Source organism: Alexandromys fortis, unplaced genomic scaffold (genome assembly GCF_014885135.2).
Source record: "Alexandromys fortis isolate MF-2015 unplaced genomic scaffold, M_Fortis_MF-2015_v1.1 scaffold_93, whole genome shotgun sequence".
Taxonomy (NCBI): Eukaryota; Metazoa; Chordata; class Mammalia; order Rodentia; family Cricetidae; genus Alexandromys; species Alexandromys fortis.
Window position 1 is genome coordinate 2,597,017 of NW_026067970.1, and position 21,202 is coordinate 2,618,218.

The window sequence follows — 21,202 nt, forward strand, 5'->3', positions numbered from 1 at the left end:
ATCATCACAGAAATCTAGATAATACTCTAAGACTAAACAAATTTCTAGGCATATACAATAGTAGTGATTTTTATACTGCTTATACTTTTAAAAAAATCAAAATCAATGTTTATTTAGTGTGTGAACAACTTTTGGAAGTCAGCTCCCTCCTTCCACTGTGTGGGCCTCAGGGATCCAATTCAGGTTGTCAGGGTAAATGCAGGCACTTTCATCTGGTGAGCCTCTCATCAACCCAACTGCTTTATCCTTCTAAAAATATACAATACTGGTCCTATCTTGATCCAGAAATTCATTACTTTCTTCTGAAAATCTTGAGGTCTCAATCTGTTTTTCAAGCATTTGGAAATCAAACACAGTTAAGGTATTAACGTAAGGTCTGCGTTTCCCAACGTTTGGATAGGACTGTAAGGTTACAACAATGAAAGGACTGGCGAGAGAGTCCCTGGAGTTCCTTTCTGAACCTGCCCAGGGCGAGTACTCAGTCCAAAGCAGGCAGACTGTCAACAGCCCCAGCAGTCAGGGAGTGGGGCAGCTGTTCTCTTTACCCTAACCATGCACCCCACTCATTCTCGAGGTCCACAGCTACTGACTGCAAGCACTAAATCACTTGGCTCTTCTTTCAAAAAACCCAAATTAGTCCCAGCTAAAATGCCCAAGAGACTGACTAACGTTGGAACATCAAGCCTTGTGAAGCTCTGGAGAAGGAGGACAGTTCTCTCCCAGATAACAGTTTTGAAAATGTTCAGACAGAAGTGAACACCGCCCGGGAGTGGGCCGCCTCTAACCCAAGTTCTTAAATCTAGATTTTATACAAAAAATTACAGTCTCTACAAAACAGGTATCTGAGGACTGAACCTCTCCCCTCAGCACTCTGGAAGCCCAGCACACACTAGGACTACACTTTTAATTTCCCAAGGGAAAGGTGGGAGGGAGGCAAGCCCATGCTAGTCATGAAGGAAGCCTTAAGAACAGATCCACGTGGGCTTTGCAAGCTCCATATGTGCAAAAGGGGCACAAAGGCTATGCCACCAACCCCTAGAAACTGAAATTTTAAAGAGAAATTAGTCAACTTTGTAATTTTATACGCTTGCAGCCAAATTGGTTATGATGGGAGTTCAAGACCAGTATGAGCCAGTTAGGGAAATGACGGGGTGGGACCGAGGCTGAGGCACTAGGTGAGCTGTAACACTTGATTAATAGGAGAAAGACCATGGGTTCAATCCCTGGTAGGGGCAGTGGGTCATAGTGAGGCTGGTTCCTTACCTGTGGCTTCCAAGAATGGGATGTGTTTTTCTGGGAGCAACAACAAATAATAACACACTAATGAACAGGAAAACTGTGTGAGGAGCCGTGGCTTTGGACATCTTAATAAGCTGTGATCATTGCTATCTGTATTAAGTTATTTTAAGTATTCCTTAACCTACAAGTGCTTATGTATTCCTATGGAGTTCCTAGTGCCTAGAATGAGTCCTGATATTGTGAAAACTCTACTATGGTATGGAATTAAGTGGGAGGGAAGGAAAAAATACTAGTCTGAATCAAGTCTTAGAGCTCAAGTGCTGCCTCTGCACTTGTGACTCGGGTTCCTTTGTAGAACCAAGAACAAGTCCCATCTTCATTAAGATACCCACTCTAAGATTCTATGACCGGCTGGGTCAAGATTTTCTGTGCCAGCCATACATGTGACCTTATTTTCAAATGTCCATTGTATCTGATAAATCTTATCTCTCTAAAATATCTAAAATATTTCTCAGATCAATTATATAAAAGTGTTAGACTGATGACCTATTTGACATTTCCCAGCTTATATTCAAATCATTTCCACTCATCATTTGGAGCTAAGATAGTCTTAAAACGTAGACACTTTTTTAAAATTCCTATGGTATGGTAGGAAAAATTTTAAATGAAAATAAAGACAGCTCATACACAGCAGCAGGAGTGAGTGTACCCTGAGTTTTAGAGCTGACGGGTTCTGCAGCCCTGCGTCTCCAAGAGCAGAGACGAAGATTCTTATGAATATAAAGATGAGTCTGTGGCCACATGTTTTGCCACCACACTTACAAATACAGTGGTTCAACTTTAAAAAATGACCTCAACATGTCTGAATAGAAAAGGACTGCCTGTAAATTGTCGGAACACCAATGTGTTTACACAAAGATGAAAAACTTCTATAAACACAATGCTTCCAGTGGAGAATGGCAGGCAAACTCAGAATAAGCACACAGAAGAATAAGAAGGAAGAAGCAAGAAAAACATTATTAATAACCCAATACCTTACAATGTTAACTTTCACATAAGTATATTGTTTCTGGAGAAGGCAGTAGCGGACGCCTGCCAAGGGCTGCAGTGATAGGTAAACACACTGCTAAGTTGAATCCTGTTATCTGATTGTGTTTAAATTCTGATTATATTTCACTTGACAAAATAATTAATTATTGCGAACTCCCAATTGTTAACAAGAACCTAGAAGAATTCCGATTGGCATTTTTCCCTCGTGTTATAAATTCAAGTGCAGGGGAACTGAGCTATGTATTTCCCTCGTGACAGTTATCATTTTGGGAGTACTTTCTTACCTTGCTAAGAATGTAAATCACATCACCACGCTTAAAGGACAACTCATCAGAAAGAGCTCCAGTACAGTCCCACAGACCCTGGTAAAAATTGGCATAATCAGTGCTTTTATCTCCTAGAAAAAGAAAGAGAAAGTTGGAGTTATGGCTTGAACCAATAGAAATGAAGGGACCATCCCAGACTGCCGGAAAGTCTAAACAGCCCTGGCCTGAATCACAGAACCTCCTAGTGAACCCACAAGAGCCCTTCCTCTGAGCATGTTCATATAGATAGTTTCAAAAAGGTTTGGTTCTCGTGCCTCCCTCTATTACCATTCTTAATCTAAACCCTGCAGCGATGGCATTCACATCAGAACGCCACGACACTTTCTGCGTGTTTTTATGAAGCCCTAAGCCTTCTTGCCACATGTTCTGAAGAACGATTGGCCTTACGGCATACCCAGCAGTATCTATGAGATGGGAAGTAGCCATCTCACAGAGTTTAGAACACCTGATAGCAGCGATAGCAATAACAGCAGACTTCAGTACACAAGTATGAGTAAAGCATCTCTACCCGACGTCTCTCAGAGTTATCTCTGAAACTGCCATTACAGCCTTTTGTCAGTCAGGTCTAGGACGTTGCTCTCTGAATAAACATGCGGCACAGAGTGGAGCGATCAGCTCATCCTTCTAGCGGCATAAGCACAATGGATGTGATGTGCTCAAACTGCCATACACACCATTAACTGATTGATTATTTAGTGCTCTCTGCTCTGTAGTACTGCAGTACTGGGTAACAAATGCTTTGTCACTCACAGTGCGGGTCTCCCGGAACACAGCGCACAGTTAAATACACTGGGTGCTTTTGTTGCACTGAGAACTGCTTCCTGTTTTTAATTTCATGATAATTGAGTTTTGATGAGTTCAGGAAAAAAGAATGCAAGTAATATCACTAAGACATAAGATGTCCGTGTGTTCGCTAGGCAGGCAGAACACATGTGTGCTGACAGCTTCCATCTCTGGAATGTCATCTTCGCATCTGAGGGGATAATGTGGAGATGTATGCGAGATCAGGGCTGTCATCTTAGTTTTGCTAGATGGCTTTCAAACAGCAGGCTCCTTGGCCATCCCAGCACAGCGAGTCACATTAGCATGGTTAGCCAGTGTTGGTTTTCACAAAGTATTAATTTTAGAAGATTTAAAATTCTCCTTAAGGTCGTTGACATTTCTTTTTTAGAAAAGAGCATCTGGATAACACGGGCTCTAAGTGTTCTAGGATGCGCCTTTTCAATTACATTTGTGAGGAAATAACAAGGACTAGAAAATACAGCCTAACAGAATCCCCCTTCATTTTTATTTTTAAAAATTGGGAGAGGACAATGGGGGTGGCAGGACAGGATGGGAGGAGGAGGCAGAGAGACAGACATATTGGCTTCTCCACTTCGCACTTGGGATTGAAACACTAAAACCAGCAGGGATGCGTGCAAGTCCCGGAATGCAACCAAGAGCTAACAAAGCTTCTGGCCACCCCCATCATACCACCCCACCCCCAAGCCTGTATTAACTAAATTCTGTAGACGGACACTAGAGGGCGCTCCAGCTGGTCAGATGTCTCCAAACATTGTCAATTTCTTTCTTTTTTTAAGAAAAAAAAAATCACTTAATAATAAAGTGACTGATTTCTTTTAAAAACCACTTATTTAGACAAATAGAGATTTAGAAGTTGAAACATCCCTGTCAGATTAAATCAACTACTAAATGGGTCAAATGTTGCACCCCACGCAGTCTGTCAGTGTCAGCTTGAGAGTCAAGGAATTAGAGCAGAGGGGATGACATCATTTCATAGTGAGGCCCTCCACGCAGTTCCAGCCAAGAGGCAGAAGGTCTAAATAACTGGTTTTCCCCGTAGGGGCCAGGCCGTGTTCCCATGCTGCTCAGCCTTAGGCTTGGTCCGAAGACATGAAGAAACAGACTTGGGCTAAAAACTAAAGTCAAGATTTTTGGCTGAGCCGTGGGATCCCAAAGGGTCCCCAGCTGTCCAGGCAGTTTCTCCTTCTTCAGACCCTCTCACAAGACTTTTCATTTCATAGATTTTTTTTTTCAAATAGGAGTAAGGAAGAAAGGACAAAAAGAAAAGTATATGGTGATTTCTAATACATACTCTTATCACTTTGGGCTTTCTCTTCCCCTGGATACACATGGAGAGACTCCCATTAACACTAATGGGAGTTATAGAAGCGGGCAAGGGAGAGACCCCCACCGTGTGCAGGATGCAACTCTCCCTGGATGCGCATCAGGAACACTTCAGTAAACCTCACTGCTGCATGGAAGCCACAGAGTCAGGGGTGGGGCAGTGCTGGGAAAGATGCATTCTCAACCAAGCTTTCTATAATCCTGCTGATGATGGGACCCAACAGCCCACCTCAACTCTGTGCCCCGCATGTGAGCACTGCTGAAGACCCCTGTGTGTACTGAGCAGCTAGATGTAAATATGGTGGAGATGGGTCTAGGTGTGAAGAGAAAGCATCGACAATGGGGGTGGGGGTAGCCCATCTCCTAGGGAAAGTATGCAGGGCGTAAGGAAATTAGGAGCAATCTTGTTTGTGGAAAGTAGGAAACTCCTCTTGTTTATCGTTAAAATGTAAGTGTGTCTAAACATACATAGTCTAAAGTCGTGTAGAAATACAGAGTTGAAAGAATCACAAAAAATGAGCACTTTTCCCTATGCCCTGGAAGATAATCCATGTGAGATGTTTTTGCTTTGCTTTGTGGTGATGGGGACCCAATGCAGAGTGTTGCATATGCTGGTCAAATACCTTCCTGCTGAGAAACATCACTGCCCCCAAGATAGGCATGTTTTATAATATGGAACGTTCAGAAGCACAGTTAATGTGGCTTAGCTGTCTATCTGTGGATTAGTAGCATTCTAGCCACACCACAACCAATATTTTGAGAACGACCACACAAAAGTTCACCTTGTTATGTGCACTGTCCCAAGGGACATGAGCTAGTTTAAAAGAAGGTAAAAAGTTAAAAAAAAATAAGTTAGCTAGCTTTTGAAAAATTTAGACAATGTGGTGTTAGAAACTTAATAAAATACTGAGCAAAGCTAACAGAATTGTTACCAAAGTACAAACTGAAGATGTGAACATCAGATATTCTACAAAGGAAGATTACAGAAGACAAGATGACAATGAGTGAAACACGGTGACGTCACTGGAGACCCTCCTGGGTACCGCAAACTGGACAAGCATTTTATAAAGGGAAACATACTTTTAATAGTGTTCAAAAAAATCAAGCAGGATCATCTGTATCCCTATATATGTATATGATCTGTGCAAGATCGATAAAAGTGAAGTGACTTACAGGATAAAAGATGAACTCAGATTCACTTTTATATTTTACATTAGAACATGATCTTTTTTTTTGTAAAATTAGTCAATGTAAAAAAATACATAACATTCTTGAGTAAGGTTAGAAGTTCACGTCATGTGATGCTCAGCAAGACAGCAACACCCTTGTCAGCTCAGCGCCTGTGTGGCAAGCATCTAGTCACTGACAGCACAGGCGTGAGCAAAGGTCACCACTGTGCAGAGCATTGAACTGCGGCTTGAGAGCACGCCAGGGCACGAGAGATAAAAAGGATTGTAGTGCCTTCTGGCTACGGCACGACAAGCACATCTGCGCACTGGATTCCTTTCCAGAAAGCCTGCAAACACCTGAAGCACGGCCACTTGCATTGTGGAAGGTCTACCTACCAGGTGTGTCGACCTTCTACACATGCACAGGTTTTAAAAAGAAACCTACATACTTTTGGTGGAAGCTTCATGATACATAACTGAAAATATAAATACTGAGTTTACTAGCAAGCACAGTGCCCTGGGCTTCGCTTGCTGCCAGGTTTCACAGCTGTTTTACAGGGCAGGAGTGCTAACATCTAATGACTGTCCTTGTTTCCTTTCTGAAAAAAAAGCAAACCCAAGCCTTCTGCAGCAACCTGCTCCTGCCTTCCTGTCCAGGTCCAGAATCAGGCCTCTGCTTCCTTTCCATATGTCACAGTAGGAAGGCCTCGGGAAAGCTACTTCCTGAACACACACTGCTTGTCCACCCTGCTTCTGACAGCTCAAAAGAGTGATGGATGGACAGATCAGCAAGAGGAAGGTGACCTGAGCTTCAGCTCTTTACAGGACCCGGGGTGACAGGGCAGACCTCACCCCCGCTGACGTGTGGCTATAAAGCAGTGTAAAGTCCTGATAAGAAGGCAGCCATCTCTTCCTTCACTGTAAAATAATTGCTGCTTTATCAAAACCAACCTCATGCTTGCACTACAGATAGAGTATCTTGTGCTCCTTGGAAATAGCAACAAGCAAGAAAAGTTGTCCGCATCATGTGACTTTGTACATCATGTACGCAGTTATTTTCCAGTCTCGGTCATAATTAGTACTTGGGGCCATGTGCCAGGTGGAAATGCAGAACATCCATCCCAGTCTTGCAGGCAACAGTGTCCTTTTCTAATTTTTAAGCTGCTGTCACTGGACTCTGGCATTTCTTCCCCAATTCATTTGCTTTGTGTGTTAATCATATGCAATGAAGATATGCATGGCCAACATTTAAACAGGCTGCAGATCAATTAGCGGTCTTAAGTTTATCTGATTTTTATCAAAGAAGACAGAGCTGTGGGTCGATTGTCAGAGCCTGTGTCAAGTTGACCTTTTCAGAGATGTCTACATTGCCAGTCCCCTGGGCAACTTGTTGTCCCCTGTTAGTCTCTGAATGGCAGAAGTCTGTTCTGCTCAAGCACAAAGTATACACAGATGTCTATATTACATTCTTATAGGTTTGACAGCAACTGCATGTTGTATCTATAAACTGTCCTTTAGCAGTGACACTTCCTCAATGATGATAAGCTAATTTATGCAACTAAATCTCCTTTGTGCAGAAATGAAAGCTAATTGAGTCATTACAAAGTAATCCAGGAAGGAATACCTTGTATAAATTGGCTTACTTTATAAATCCTTCTCAAGTGGTTTTCATGCATCCTAAATGGGACTAAGCAGCTTCTCAGGCAGAAGACATACAGACCAAACAAGTCAACTTCTCCAGGGAGCTGTGCAAACATCTTCAGAGTTAGAGAGTGGCCAGAACGAAACAAAAATAAGCCGTGCCAGGCCTACCTGAGGTGTGGGTTACACTGTCCCGACTCCCCTTCCCGTGTTCGTCCATCTTCAGCGAAGCAGCGTCCTCTTCCTCCTCTGCAAATGAACACCATCAGTGCACAGTAACAGACCTCGAGTTCCCTTACAGCAGCCACCCCGTCAAAGGCCGGACAAAGTCTACAGCACTGAAACATTACCTTTAAAAGCACGAGACACTCAAGTCCACATTCCTTTGTTAATAACCAAACAGCAACTCACCAAGGCGTAAGCTGACCTGATGCATGTGAGATATGCACCGAGGTGCTACATGTTTGTCTTAACTGCTTAGAGAAACTTGTCTGGAGCAACTTTAAATCCAGCTCGGCCCTTCAATCTAGTAAAGTAACAGCCGGCATTATACAAATATGCTGTGTTAAACTGAGTAGCAGTCCCGAAAACATCAAGACAGCTCGGGGAAAATGTGTGATATAAAATACAGATAACCTGCAAGTCATCAATTGTCAGACATGTTCGCTGGTTTCCTCATTTAATCCTCCCACAAGGTGGGTCCTAACACTTCAAGGCAATTCCCCCAAATTAGACTGTGGATCTCCTATGGCCACATACACGGGAAGTAAGGCTTTACAGACAAATGGTTATAAGTCATCATTGTACAGACAAGTACACCGAGATGCAGAAGGTGGCAAGCTTGCAAAGCACGCGATTCAAACTTGAGTTTGTGGTCATCAACCATGTTTTTTTTTTATCCTTCCTGCAGTCAGTACTTGGCTCAGATTTTTTCCTCCTATACAGTCCAAACACATTCCCTTCCAGGATATGGAAAAAAATAACATAAAGTTAAATAAGACTTTTTTAAAAAAATTTTTAGAACAGAATCAAACTATGTCATTCTTTTCTACTAAAAAAATAGGTGCATTACAGTATTACTTTCTCTACTTAAGGACTCATAAAAAACTGAAATATATTTAATGTAGACTATACAAACAAATGGCATACCAAAGAAAAACTCAATTAATAAATATCCTAACTCAAGAATAATCCACGATGTATATGTAATATACATGTAAAATCAGTTGACCAGTTAAAATTTTTCATTGAGTGTGTGTGAGAGAACATTTTCCAAGAAGGCAAAGGTAATAAGAGCTGACAGCTGCTGAGGAGAGACGAGACCGGAGGAAGAGGAGCTAACAAGGGTCGTCCCTAGTGGGTGGGGCACCGAGCACTGGAGTGGTGCAGGGAAGAGTCCACTCAACCGAGGAGCCCACGTGAGACCCCCGCAGAACACAAAGAGTTTTCAGGATGGGTGAGAAGCTCTTTCCAGACCCATAGATGGCCTCACCTTAGAGAGCATGGCACAGTCACATTTACAGGACAAAGAAACATGGTTCTTGGGGAAGAGCAGGATAGGAGAGAATGTGAGAAATGGGGGCCAGCTTAGGGTCCATGAACATCTTGCTAGAGTCTTCTGCCCAGTCTGGTGGGCAGTGAGAGCCCTAGGTTTCCAACAAACAGGGCAGGACTGAAATTGCTTTAAAAATGATTATTAGATCCCATTGTCTTAGACAGCCTGGATGAGGGGCGTGGAGAGTCTAGATAAAGAGGAAGGAAGTCCTGAACTGAAGGGGCAGAGGAAACGGGAAGGAGGTGTTGGGAGAGGTGGTGGAACCAGAACCGATAAGCTTTGTGTCTGCCTGCCTAAATATTTTAAGGCTCAGGTTTAGAGACTAGTGGACACATGGACATGCCGTCACTACGAAGCTAGCCCAGATCATCTGTGCTGCCGGGGGTAGGGTTAACACCGACAAAAAGGCAACTGTAAAGTACTAGGGAAGTCTCCTGTACATTTAACTAGTGATTAATCAACACCAGGATTTAAAGCAAGCTGCAGAGTTACTGGGCTTAGAAGTCAAATATAAGTGGTTTGAGTTTATATAATTCAACTCAGACAAAATAATAAAAGCTCCAAAATAAGGAGCAGCTGGAACTGTTTGTCTTCATGCGCACTGTGAGTTAACCTCGGTAATTTAATACGGGACACTTCTGTTAACAACCGTCATCTCACTTTGGCTAAGGCTCAAGGACTACTTATCACAAGCGGGTTGTTTATAGGGTGTTCTCACATAAACTCTAAAGGCAGAAATTCACACTTAATTCCACCTCCTCTTTCCACAGATTTATTTTTAAAGGTGAAAGTCAGAGCTTGCCTGGCCTTCCTCTTTCCTTCATATCCACTCTCTCCAGCCTGGTCACAGGGGTAGAGATGGTAAGGGCGCTTGTCCTTAGTTAAACAGAGCCACAGCTAGGTAGGAAGCGCTGCTTTTGGCTTTTAAGAAGAAACTGGAATTCAGACTCATCATCCAATGCTAGCATCAACATACCATAAAAATAACTGTAAGAATTAAATGGAAAATGTTCTTGGCAAAGTTAGTAATAAAATTTGAAGAATTTTATTACCACAAATTTATCTTTTGTTTATTAAAATGTGTCCATAGTATATGCTAAGAGTTGTACTGATGTGGGAAAACGTGGCCTCTACACAATGCATTATTAAATCATTAGAATAATGACATTAAAATATCTGAGTGCCAATATTTACAGTAAAGTCTCTGTGGGGTCACCCTTGTAGGCAGTGCTGTGGAGCATGAGGTGCTTCCGTGACACTGCCTGCCTGAATTTCAAAGTTGTACTGACATTTTAGGTGAAAGCCTTGTGCAAGCCATCGGTCAAGTTTGCTAAATAAGATTCAACAATTCATTCGTCTTGGCCTAACAATACCAATAGCTTCCACATAAAAGACAAGCTCAAATTTTGAGTGATTTAAATTCTACAGGAGCATATTCACAATGAATATTGACTAGAGCCTGGCACAAAGAAAGGCGCTAAGTCCTGTGAACAAATGGGTCCAAATCAGGGAAGTTCTAATCTTCATTGTTCATTTATTAACAGAGAAAACCTCCCCACACCACTAAAAGCTGCAGAAGAATAACCAAAATTCCAGGCAATAATTACCTTCACTCCATATTAGAAATACACATGTTCACATGTTATTTTACTTAGATTTATTATTAAACATATTTTATTTTCATGCTGAGGCACAATGCCATTATAATACTAATTAATACCTCAAATAGTCAATGTTTGTGGATTAATATATTCCATTCAACGTTTTAATAACAGTAAACAAAAACAGCTCAGCTATGCAGTAAAATCCATCAAACCACACAGATGGTTATAAGGTTTTCATTATGTGGTTTCCATAGCAATCATATTGCAAATCTGGAAGCTTCTTGCAAATAAGCAGCTTGTATTTACATGCCTCTCAGCTGCAGCCCAAAACTCCCCAACACACCAAGTTATTATTCCAATCACACGGTGTTAGAAGAATCGTCCGGAGGTTGCTTTCTGATCAGACGGGATGAAAATAAAGAAGCTAAGTGCCAAGGATAATCAAATGCAGTCAGCACCTGCTAATCAGTGCATTCTAGAAATGTCTGGTAGTCAGAAAAGGTTACTCAAAACCCTGTCAGAAAGAGAAAACTTACAGAAGCCTTCAGACTCACACAGTTCTGAAGCCTAACTGCAGGCACTTCTCTTTCAATGGTGGCTTGACCCCCTTCCTGGGCTGAGGAAGAACAGAGTCAAATCTTCCCAAATCTCTTTAGGAAAATCCATGTTTAGAAATGCTTCCTGTGGAAAAGCTGGGACTCCCCTCTCCTCTACACTAATCTATTGAATTTGAAAACTGACCCAGTTCTAGCAAATGGATTAATACCCTAAAAAGGACCACAAATCCGTACAGCTATGTGATATTTGTAATACTGCTGCTTCTAGCTTACTAATGTTCCTACTGTTAGGATAAATAATATAAAAATGCTTAACACACCATGCTCAAGAAAGGCTACAGACACTTGGTTAGCGAGTGTGTTCAGTAGCCAAGCGCTGACTTTACTGTGTCTTCCAGGAACAGGAAGGCGGGCAGCGCATGAAACTTATTTGACTCATGCAATGGTTAGGTTTCTCATGCGGAGTGCTCTTGGTTACTGAATTGCAATGTACTGCAAGCTCAAGCTCAACTGGTAGAGTACTTTTACAAAGTACTTTAAAAGAAAAACTTATTCTCTGAAAGAGTTTCAGTTTCGATCACTACTTGCCCAGGCTTCACTTGATGATGGAATCCTGTGTTTTTCTCAAGAAGAGCTAATATTGATTGCTTAGACAGCCATCCTATCCACGGTTAAATCCATTATGTACCTAAACACTACAATAATTCTATGAGGCAATACTAAGTACTTGTATCCTCATTATTTATGAATGCAAATGCTGAGACTTGTGGAGCCTGAATAACCTGCTCAGGTGACATGCAGTTAGGACATACACAAGAGAGCGTTAAAGTTGAGGCACAAGCTAGGAAGCTATGGTGTCTCTTCTTTGATTTTCATTTAAATTTCAACTTGATGAGGTTATTGTTTAGTAATTTCAAGTACAAGGCTCTAGATAAACACACACACACTCACCCTTCACTGTATGGTGAATTATTTTCTTAAGTATCTGCTGTTTATGGACATGGGAAATATTTTCACACAGGTGGACAGGCTAGACACCACCACACACTGTATCTGAAACCATCTTTCTTTAGTGTAGCTCTGGAAATAAAATAACAATTTGTAATAGCAAACTCACACAGTTTTGCTGGTCCTTGTTCCTGTTTTCCTAGTGCTGCCTTCAGCTCAAGCTTTTCACACCCTCAACATCAACACAGGATCCAGAACTTGGTACAGTTTTAATCCAAGCCATAACTGAAAGCAGGCGTGTTTCCACGTCAGCAAGCTTCTTTTCTTAACCCTTACATTAGTAAGGAAACACGTGTACTTGGAAGTGGTCAAGATGACTCAGTCCTTCTATACACAACACCTGAAAGAACTTCACCTCCACACTGGAGCCATGCGCTCACCTGGCTCATCAAGGGCTCAGGCTCTAGGGCACTGTAAGCAGAGTGTCCGTCCCTGAGTAGACAGAGGTGTAGCATGTGGGGACTGAAAACTCAAAACCATGTCGAAGATGGGAACTCTACTGGGGAGGGGTTATACACTTGACTCCTTACCCTCTATTCTCTCTCCAAGTCTGTGGGAAGCTTTGAGGCTGGAGGAAATGTTGTAAAAGAGAGTCAAAAGGAAACATGCAGTCGAGACAGACAGGCTTAACAGCAAGGGAGAGTGCGGCCAGGAAGGCTCACAAATCCAAAACATTTGGTTACGTATAAAAAGATGTTTCTATTTAGTGGGCAAACACACACTAAGGCAATAACCTTACATGTTATGTTATTGCCACAATGCATGGGAGAATCTCACAGGGCTCTACTTGAAGATCAAGAGCGCCAGGCCAGCGATGACTACTAAGAAAGGAGAGCCAGTCTTCTCCAGGGACGGGGCTCCCATAGGCGACCCAATCTCAAGCAGAGTCAGCACCAAATATATACAAATGAGCAACCCTAATGACCTTAGCAGATTGTATTTATAAATTTGTGTGTGTGTTTGTGTGTGTGTTTCAACAGTAATTAAATAAGAGGCTGTGAATTTGAGGAGTAGGGGGCACAGGAGAAGTTGGACAGAGGAGGAAGAGGAATGAAATGATATAAACATAGTATGCATATAAAATTCTCAATAAATAAAAAAGTCAAACAAAAACTAATAAAAGAATAAAACTAACAATTTTTATTAAGAGATAAAGCAAAAAATTAAAACAATACATGTTTTTATAAAGATTCAAGCATGTGCCTAGCCTTTAGCCTTAAACTTCAAAACGAGCAGCAGCGGATGATGGCAGAAGTGGCGGGCACGTGTGCTCTCCAGGAAACTGGGGGAAAGTACCCTGTCGCTGCACCTCCGCTTACTCATGTGACCAAACATTGCTTCTGGTCAGTTACCCGTGTGCAGTCCTTCACAGCAGGGACAGTGAACCTAGCCTAGAGCACTCTGAGGACTTGGGGAGAGCCACGTGATAGCCAGACTTTTCTCAGGGGAAAAAGAAGGGAGACCAAGACCAAGTTCATCACCTTAGCAGTGAGCTATTCTTTCTCAACAATTTCTGAATTTAGCAACCAATAAGGCCAACATGAAATTTAAGGCACAAAACAAGCAATAGTTGCTCAGTTGTACAATCAAATTAGGTTAAAAGCCATTGACTTGGATATTCTAGTCTTAAATGGTTTAAGCTGAAAATGTCAGCACTGTACCACAAATGAAAAGGGAAATGCCACTAAAGAATAATAAGTTTGTGTTATATTAAAACTAATATTTAAATAAAATTTTGAAAATAATGCTTTTTTAAAAACTCAGACATTGTATATTTTACATTATACTTGGAATGGCGAGGAAAAAACGCAAGCTCAAACAAAGAACTCATCAGATGGAATTGGGGAAAAAAAACTGAAGGGAAGAAACCCTAGATATTTGTTCAGTTTCCTCACTTCACTAAGGGGGCAGTGGGGATGCTGAATGTCTGGATGAAGGACACATAGCCTACACCCTCTGCCACCTTTCATGCAAGTGGACCATGGATGTTCTAACTATGGTGTCTCTGGCTACTGAGGTACCTTTCCAAATGACAACTGTCTGCTGACACAGACTCACACAAGGGGAAAATATCTGTTCAGGGGCAAGACAGACTTCGGAGCTTCCATGTGAAAAAGTGTGGAAGATTCCCTGATGTCTTCAGACCCCCACCTGCACGCAGGCTTCCACTGTTGCCTGTGGAGTCTGGGGTCAGTGACAGGAATATGCAGAATGACCTGCAGAGTCATCCCAGGCCTCCCTTCCCCTCTCTGGGTGACATCACAGCAAACTAAACGTGGAAGCAGATGTGGAGGTCTAACTGTCTTCCGTTAGAGAGACTTTCAGGAGCTGCAGCAAAGGCAGAGCACGCGTTCCTCCTCTAACTGACTGAGAGGGGGAAATCCCAGTGTGTGATAAGTTTATCGTTATGATTTTCAAGTTCATTTAAAAATAAACATTCTTAGCTGGGCAGTGGTGGTGCACACCTTTAATTAGAGCACTTGGGAGGCAGAGGCGGTGGATCTCAATGAGTATGAGGCCAAATACAGATAGAGTTTCATGACAGCCAAGGGTGCATAGAGAAACCCTGTCTTGGAAACCAAAAACAGAAGAGAAAAAAAAAGAACATTAAAAAAGTCTCAGTTTTAGTTCTGATACACTAGACATTGAGCAGCATAGCCTTCCCAAACGAAAGCTCCTGGAAGTCTCAACCACTCTTACACCTCCTGAGGGACCCTTTAACACACTCTTGACTTTTACATTTAAGAATGCTGCCGTGTATTTTCCAGAGTGGGCTTAGTTAAATATCCAAACAATATTCATCCACCATAAGAAAAAAAATTACCTTGCTAGCCTAGAACACTAAGCATTATTTTATGTTTCCCAAGCACGCAATCTCAGGACTGAATTGTATTATACTGTTGACTCATACTGAGCTGGTAAGTAAAATCTCTTTGTGTTTTTTTTTTTTTCCCTACAAAGCCAAGTCTTTCCTTTCTTACATTTTTGCAACTAGACTTTGGAGCAAAAGGAACACCTATAATATTTGCCTGATTAGGTTTGACCCACGGCATCAATCAACTGAGAGCAGACCTGTATCTTTCCCTCCAAGACAATGACCACAGTGAATGACAAAGTCACAAAATCAATGAACCAGTGGACACAGTTGTAGACTCAGTTTCCCCATGAGAGAGTCCTGGTCACCAGCTCTACTAAAGTTCTTCACCATCTTTCATTTCTGTGAATCTTACTAAGCCCAAATAATCAGGGTTTCATCTTCCAGGTGGCAGAGGACTCTGGGACACCCGCACAGTAGCGTCTTCTCATCTGCTATCTGTTTCCAAGTCTCAGGCGACCTGAAATCTACAGAATCCACTGCTGTGGGCACCAGGTGTCCTCTTCAGGACAGCTCTGAGCGGGGAGAAGGGTGGTCACAGCAGCATAGCTCTACTTTCCTCCCAAGCTCACTCCCTAGCAAGCACAGCAACCCTCTTGAAGTCTAGCTCAGTTAACCCACTTTCAGACTACACTACAAACTCCTAATCTCTACAAACATTCAAACTTTACTACAAGACTCTGCATACTTCTAGCGCCTCTCTCGTTCTTCAACACGCAGTTCAGCAACTTCATTTTCATGTCCTCATGTGATGTAGTTTCCCCTGGGCCAGAACCAAACACAAGTCCTACTGATCTTGAAGACATGGCTCAATCAGTCTCACTCAGCCAGCAGGCGCTGTTTCCTGTGTGCTCCCAGAGGCACAGAGATCTACATTAGTGACCTCCCCAGAGCTTCTTTATAGCACCACAGCCCAGCACAGAGAGTGGGGTGAAAAAGAATGCTTGATGAAACAAAGTTAAATGGATTTGACTAGCTAGACATTCCTCTTGAGCTTCTGTACTGCTTGCTAATATTAGGAATCAGAGAACATAGTTTTTATTATACTGATCATAATCTGTAAATTTCAGGTATTTTCATAGGTCTCTTCAAAAGCTGCATTAAATACATTCCAGCACAAAGCTTATATATTTTCATCCCGACCTTTCTCCCTCACTGAGTTTGTTTATAATTAAAATGCAAATGGAAATTTAAAATGCTCGTGGGCTTTAATAGTATTCATTTGTGTCTATTCTTTGTCTGTAGTTTTGGAACCTGACATCTAAAGTCCATCAAAGGTATCCAGCTGATGGCTCAGCTTTCCCCACCATAGGTTTACAATGACAACTACATTTGTCTGGTTCTCCTTGTTAACGAGACTGGGTAGAGTAGAGCAGTGTCCCTAGTCCCTATTTATTTCCCAAATCCTTCAGCTCCACTCATCTTCAGTGTTACTCTCACCTGTAGCTGCTATCTGAAGATGTGATAGCATAACTCTTTTATTACCTTATTTCTCTTTAGGAAGTTCTCTCTCTCTCTCTCTCTCTCTCTCTCTCTCTCTCTCTCTGTGTGTGTGTGTGTGTGTATGTGTTAGTACATGTAAACAGGTGTTAGTGCACAGAGGTCATGGACAACTTTGTGTCTTGGTTCTCACCTTCCACCTTGTTTGAAATAGAATATCTTATTGCCGCTGTGTAAACCATGCAATCTTCCAGGAATCTTCCTGTCTCCACCTCCTATGCAGAAAGGAGCACATGCTACCCCATGTGACTTTATGTGGGTTCTTGGGACCCAAAGTTTGATCCTCAATGTCAAGTGCTTTACCCATTAAATCACTCTCACCCCTACATATATTTTGTATCAGTCCCTCCCGGCTGAAGGCTGCAAGTTTGTGATATCAGAAAAATCAACCACCCTAATTAGAGCCAAAGAGGCACTCTTAGTCCTCAGTTGTTTGGGCTGGGCTGGCTATGTCCAACTATGATAGCTGCCGAAGGCCACAGTCCTGGGGATAGGAAGGATCAGGCACACAAGAGTGAATATTTAATATCTGTAAAGCAAATAACAGTATCCTTATACTTTTCCATTGCTGCTGTATGCTTTCACTGCAGTGTATAACTTCTATCTGAGGCTTCATGCTTGTTGCCTACATGGGCTTTTCACCCAGGGCGGTGGCTCTAAAGGCTTTAACAGGTATCAGAAAGACCTAGGGGTCTTGTTAAAAATCCAGAGCCTGGATCTTTGAATGTGCAAGCTGCCATCCCATGCTGCTGGCCCAGGGACAACACTCTCGAGCCTGTTACCTGCAGCCATATCTCCTTACACACGACTTTACAAAGCTGACGGTTCTGGGGTCAGAACAGTACCTTAGTTGGTAGAAAGCTGGTATGGCATACATGAAGCCTTATATTTGAGCCCTAGTACTTCATAAAGCAGACATGGTCGTGCATGCCTCTAGGGTCAGCACTCAGAAGGTGGAGACAGGAGGATTACAAGTTCAAGATCATCCTTGGCTATGACCTTATCTCAAAAAAAAAAAAAAGTTCAGTGTTTGATTATCATTTGAATGCAAGTTAATCAGAATTTTGTATCTTCAAATATTATTTCCCTTTTAAATTTGAAAACAGAACATGCCTCACCAAACAGCAGCAACGTAAAATTAATTATAGTAAAATGACTAAAGCAGTAATTTATCCCACTGACACTCTCAAGAAAGTCAAAGGAACGACATAAACACAAACAAGGGTTGTGTTCCGCAAGCCACTGCCCTCTTTCACCAGCTTTACGGGTTCAGCTAAATCGCACTTGCTCAACTTCAGTTTTCTCATCTGGAAAACGAACATTACCAAATGAGGTAAAGTGCTCAATGCACTGTATACTGCAGAGCAGATTTACAGCAGTAGTCACTGAAGAATCATCTCAGGATTTATTTACTATGTGTGAAGACTCCTAGGCACTTTGTACTTTAATATCATTCAATCCTCAAAATCCTTTTGGGAAGATACACTATTATTCCCATTTCCCAGATGAAGAAATAGAGGCACAGAAGCATTCAGCAACTGGTGCAGCAAACACAACTGGAGGGACGTGAACCTGGGCAGTCTGCTTCCAGAGCCCAAGTTCTTCTGTCGGTGTGGACTCTGCATATACCACTTATTCATATACTTGCTAGTGAACCAACCAGCACTTTAACCTTCTGATGTAACATGGAACTTACAAGAAGGATAATCTCATGGTGTCACATTGACATATATTCTTGTTTTTAACACTCTTCGGTGACAAAGTAACATAGCTAACTGACAATTACACATCCTCCCTGAAAGTGGTGTCCTCTGCTGAGAAACTGAGGAGTCAATTTTGTAATGGCCACAGAAAATGGAAAGTGTGGCATTTGCCCCTTACATTTTTCTTTCCCTTGGAAAGCAGCTTGCAAATGGAAAAATCGCGTCCATCACCTCCCTCCCAGAAACTGAATATGATGGAAGACAGAGGAAGGCCAAGCCCTGAAGCAGGCAGAGCTGAGAGCAGCTTCCATCCTAGCCAGGAGTCCAGGGAGCCTGATCAATCCTGAAGATGATAGCTATAGCTCTTCACTAGAGTTGACGAAGACAGACATAAAGAAATGCAGCAAATTAAAGCACTTTACAGAACACGAAGAATAGAATTCTCAAAATAAAGATTTACACGGACCTAGGAGCGGCTGTGCACAGATATTCTGAGTCACAATGAAGGAGTTTCCAGTTCTAAGGTAAAAGGCGTTTTCTTGGCATGGAGATAAATTTGTTATGAAGCATTTATGATGGCCAGGAAAGAGAAGTGTTTCTGTAGAATGGGGCGCCCCAAAGAAGCAAGGAAGAACTGGAGGGAGGGGAATTCAGGCACACAAAGCTCATCTGATGGAGGGCTCCTGCAAAACAGTATCTGATATTCTTCCAAGCACATAGAATAAAAGTCCGAACTTAAAAAATAAAACCCAAGTTCAGGTTTTGGCTCCCTAAAGGGACAGGCTGAACTCTCATTTGGAAGTTTCTCGTCCTTGGATTCCAGAAATAAAGCCAACATAAACAAAATGTTTTATGTAAAAGAGCCAAGGCATTTTTAATGTACATGACAGGCAAGCGTAGCTGAATTTTTCAAGGTCATGCACAGCATTTCAGAGTAGGAAATTGAAGTAAACGTCAACTTCCCAGCCTGCAAGGACAAATCCCTGCCGCTTTAGGGACCAAGGGCTGAACACTGTCAGGATTGCACAAGCAACCCTTCCCCTGTGCTCTGATAAGAGAAAGTGCTCTTGCTTCCCTATCCTCAGACTGTAACTGTTTAGAGACTACTTTTTAATGTAAGTATGACTTTTAACAAACTTATCTTGGCACTTTTGCTATAAAGTACCCTATATTATATTATATTATGTACCCTATATTAAAGCATAATTCTGGACTTTATTTCCATCTAATTAAATAATGTAATCAAATATGTAACTTTAATGGCCTGTCCACTATCATCTTTAGAGGACCATTCAAAGTTTATTGTCCTTGCTCAGAGTGACTCATCAAATTAAAGGCAATACATAAAATAACAATATGAACTCTCCAGACCAACTTAGCCCACCTAGAAGACTGATGCTGATTCTCCAAATGCTGTCTAATTATAGGACTTAGTTACTCCCATTCTGCCTGTAGAAGAGCAGTTATCAGCCAGTGGTTACAGAATTCAGGTAGCTTTGTTAAAAATGGTTTTATCATGTGATCCTTTACTTAGCTTTGGAAAACAATTTCTGAATTAAAAAAAAAGTCAAGAAGAAAAATTATCTCAATATAGTCCAGTGCAGTGAGGAAATACAATATAGGATTTGGCATGTATCCACAGGAAAAGTCTGGCTTCCAGATGCTTCTTGCCAACCCACAGCGGATTCAGTAATGTTTAAACAACTGACAGTGTACACGCACAGCACTCATGATATAGGGACCAAACTCTGCGGGAGCCTGTCTCATGAGCATTTCCATAGGCTGCAAAGTAAAATCCAAACCAAAAAAAAAAATCACAGTTCACTGACCAAAAGATCCAACATGCACAGTAACTTTCTTTATAGCATGCAGATGCGACTAAATTAATTAGAGTCTACATAAGGCACATCACCTCAACAAAACAAAACATCTCAATATTTCTATTGTATTAGTCCTTGAAAATGAGAATGTAACCATGAAACAACTGCAGCAAGCAGACAACTGTCTCCATAGCTCACTCATTAGAATTTTATTATATAATATCCAAACTGAAACAAACTTGTCTTTCTCTGCTTGTCCAAAAGGACAGATTGACTTGTGCCGGGTGGTCAGAGGCTGAGGTTTAAATATGGCTTCCTAGAGCCTGGGCCTGTTGCTAACATGTGCCAGTTTGAATCAAATAAAATTGTATTTGGCTATTTTTGTCCTCCCCAAATTGTACTTTGTAAGATTTGAGGGTAAAATGAAAATTCTGCCAGGGAATTTTGACAGCAAGTGGCAGCTGAACTGTCTTAAACATGAAATGTCAATGTTTCTTTATAACTGGCCATTAAGTGTATTATGAACTCAATAGTCTTTACAAACAAGAATACGCTGAGTAAAATCTGCATTTACTAACGTATACATTCAAGCATAAACAAATATTGTTACTTTTTAATATAAAACTGTCACAGATTTAGCCAACAGTGAAAAAGCCACGATAAAAATAAAATTAGTTTGTGATTCTTTTTCCTATCCCCAGATGACATGTTTCTCTGAGATGTTATCCTCTCTCTTGATACCAAACAACTCTGTCACATAATGTTTATATCATGTGAGTTTTACAAATGCAGAGTAAAACAAAACAACAACAACAACAACAAAACAGGCTTGATTTTCTGTGAGAAAGATTGACTGGCACAAGAAAACAAATAAGTTATTTAAATTAAGATTTCAGTTGATTGCAATACCAACTCCATTTTTATAAAATATTCCAAAATCACCACATTGGTCTGACCTAATAAGATTTCAGTTGCCCGACAGTGGTGGCGCACGCCTTTAATCCCAGCACTCGGGAGGAAGAGGCAGG

General features: G+C 41.6%; 1 protein-coding gene across 1 annotated transcript in view; it reads right to left on the minus strand.

The window, feature by feature from the left end:
* Positions 1-21,202, minus strand: part of Skap2 (src kinase associated phosphoprotein 2) — a 155,063-nt gene that overhangs the window by 13,711 nt on the left and 120,150 nt on the right. The window contains exons 10-11 of the mRNA XM_050155487.1: positions 7,724-7,801; positions 2,574-2,686 (exon numbers count right to left, since the gene is read on the minus strand). Of these exons, the coding sequence (XP_050011444.1) occupies positions 2,574-2,686; positions 7,724-7,801 (191 nt within the window). The remainder of the gene's footprint in view (positions 1-2,573; positions 2,687-7,723; positions 7,802-21,202) is intronic.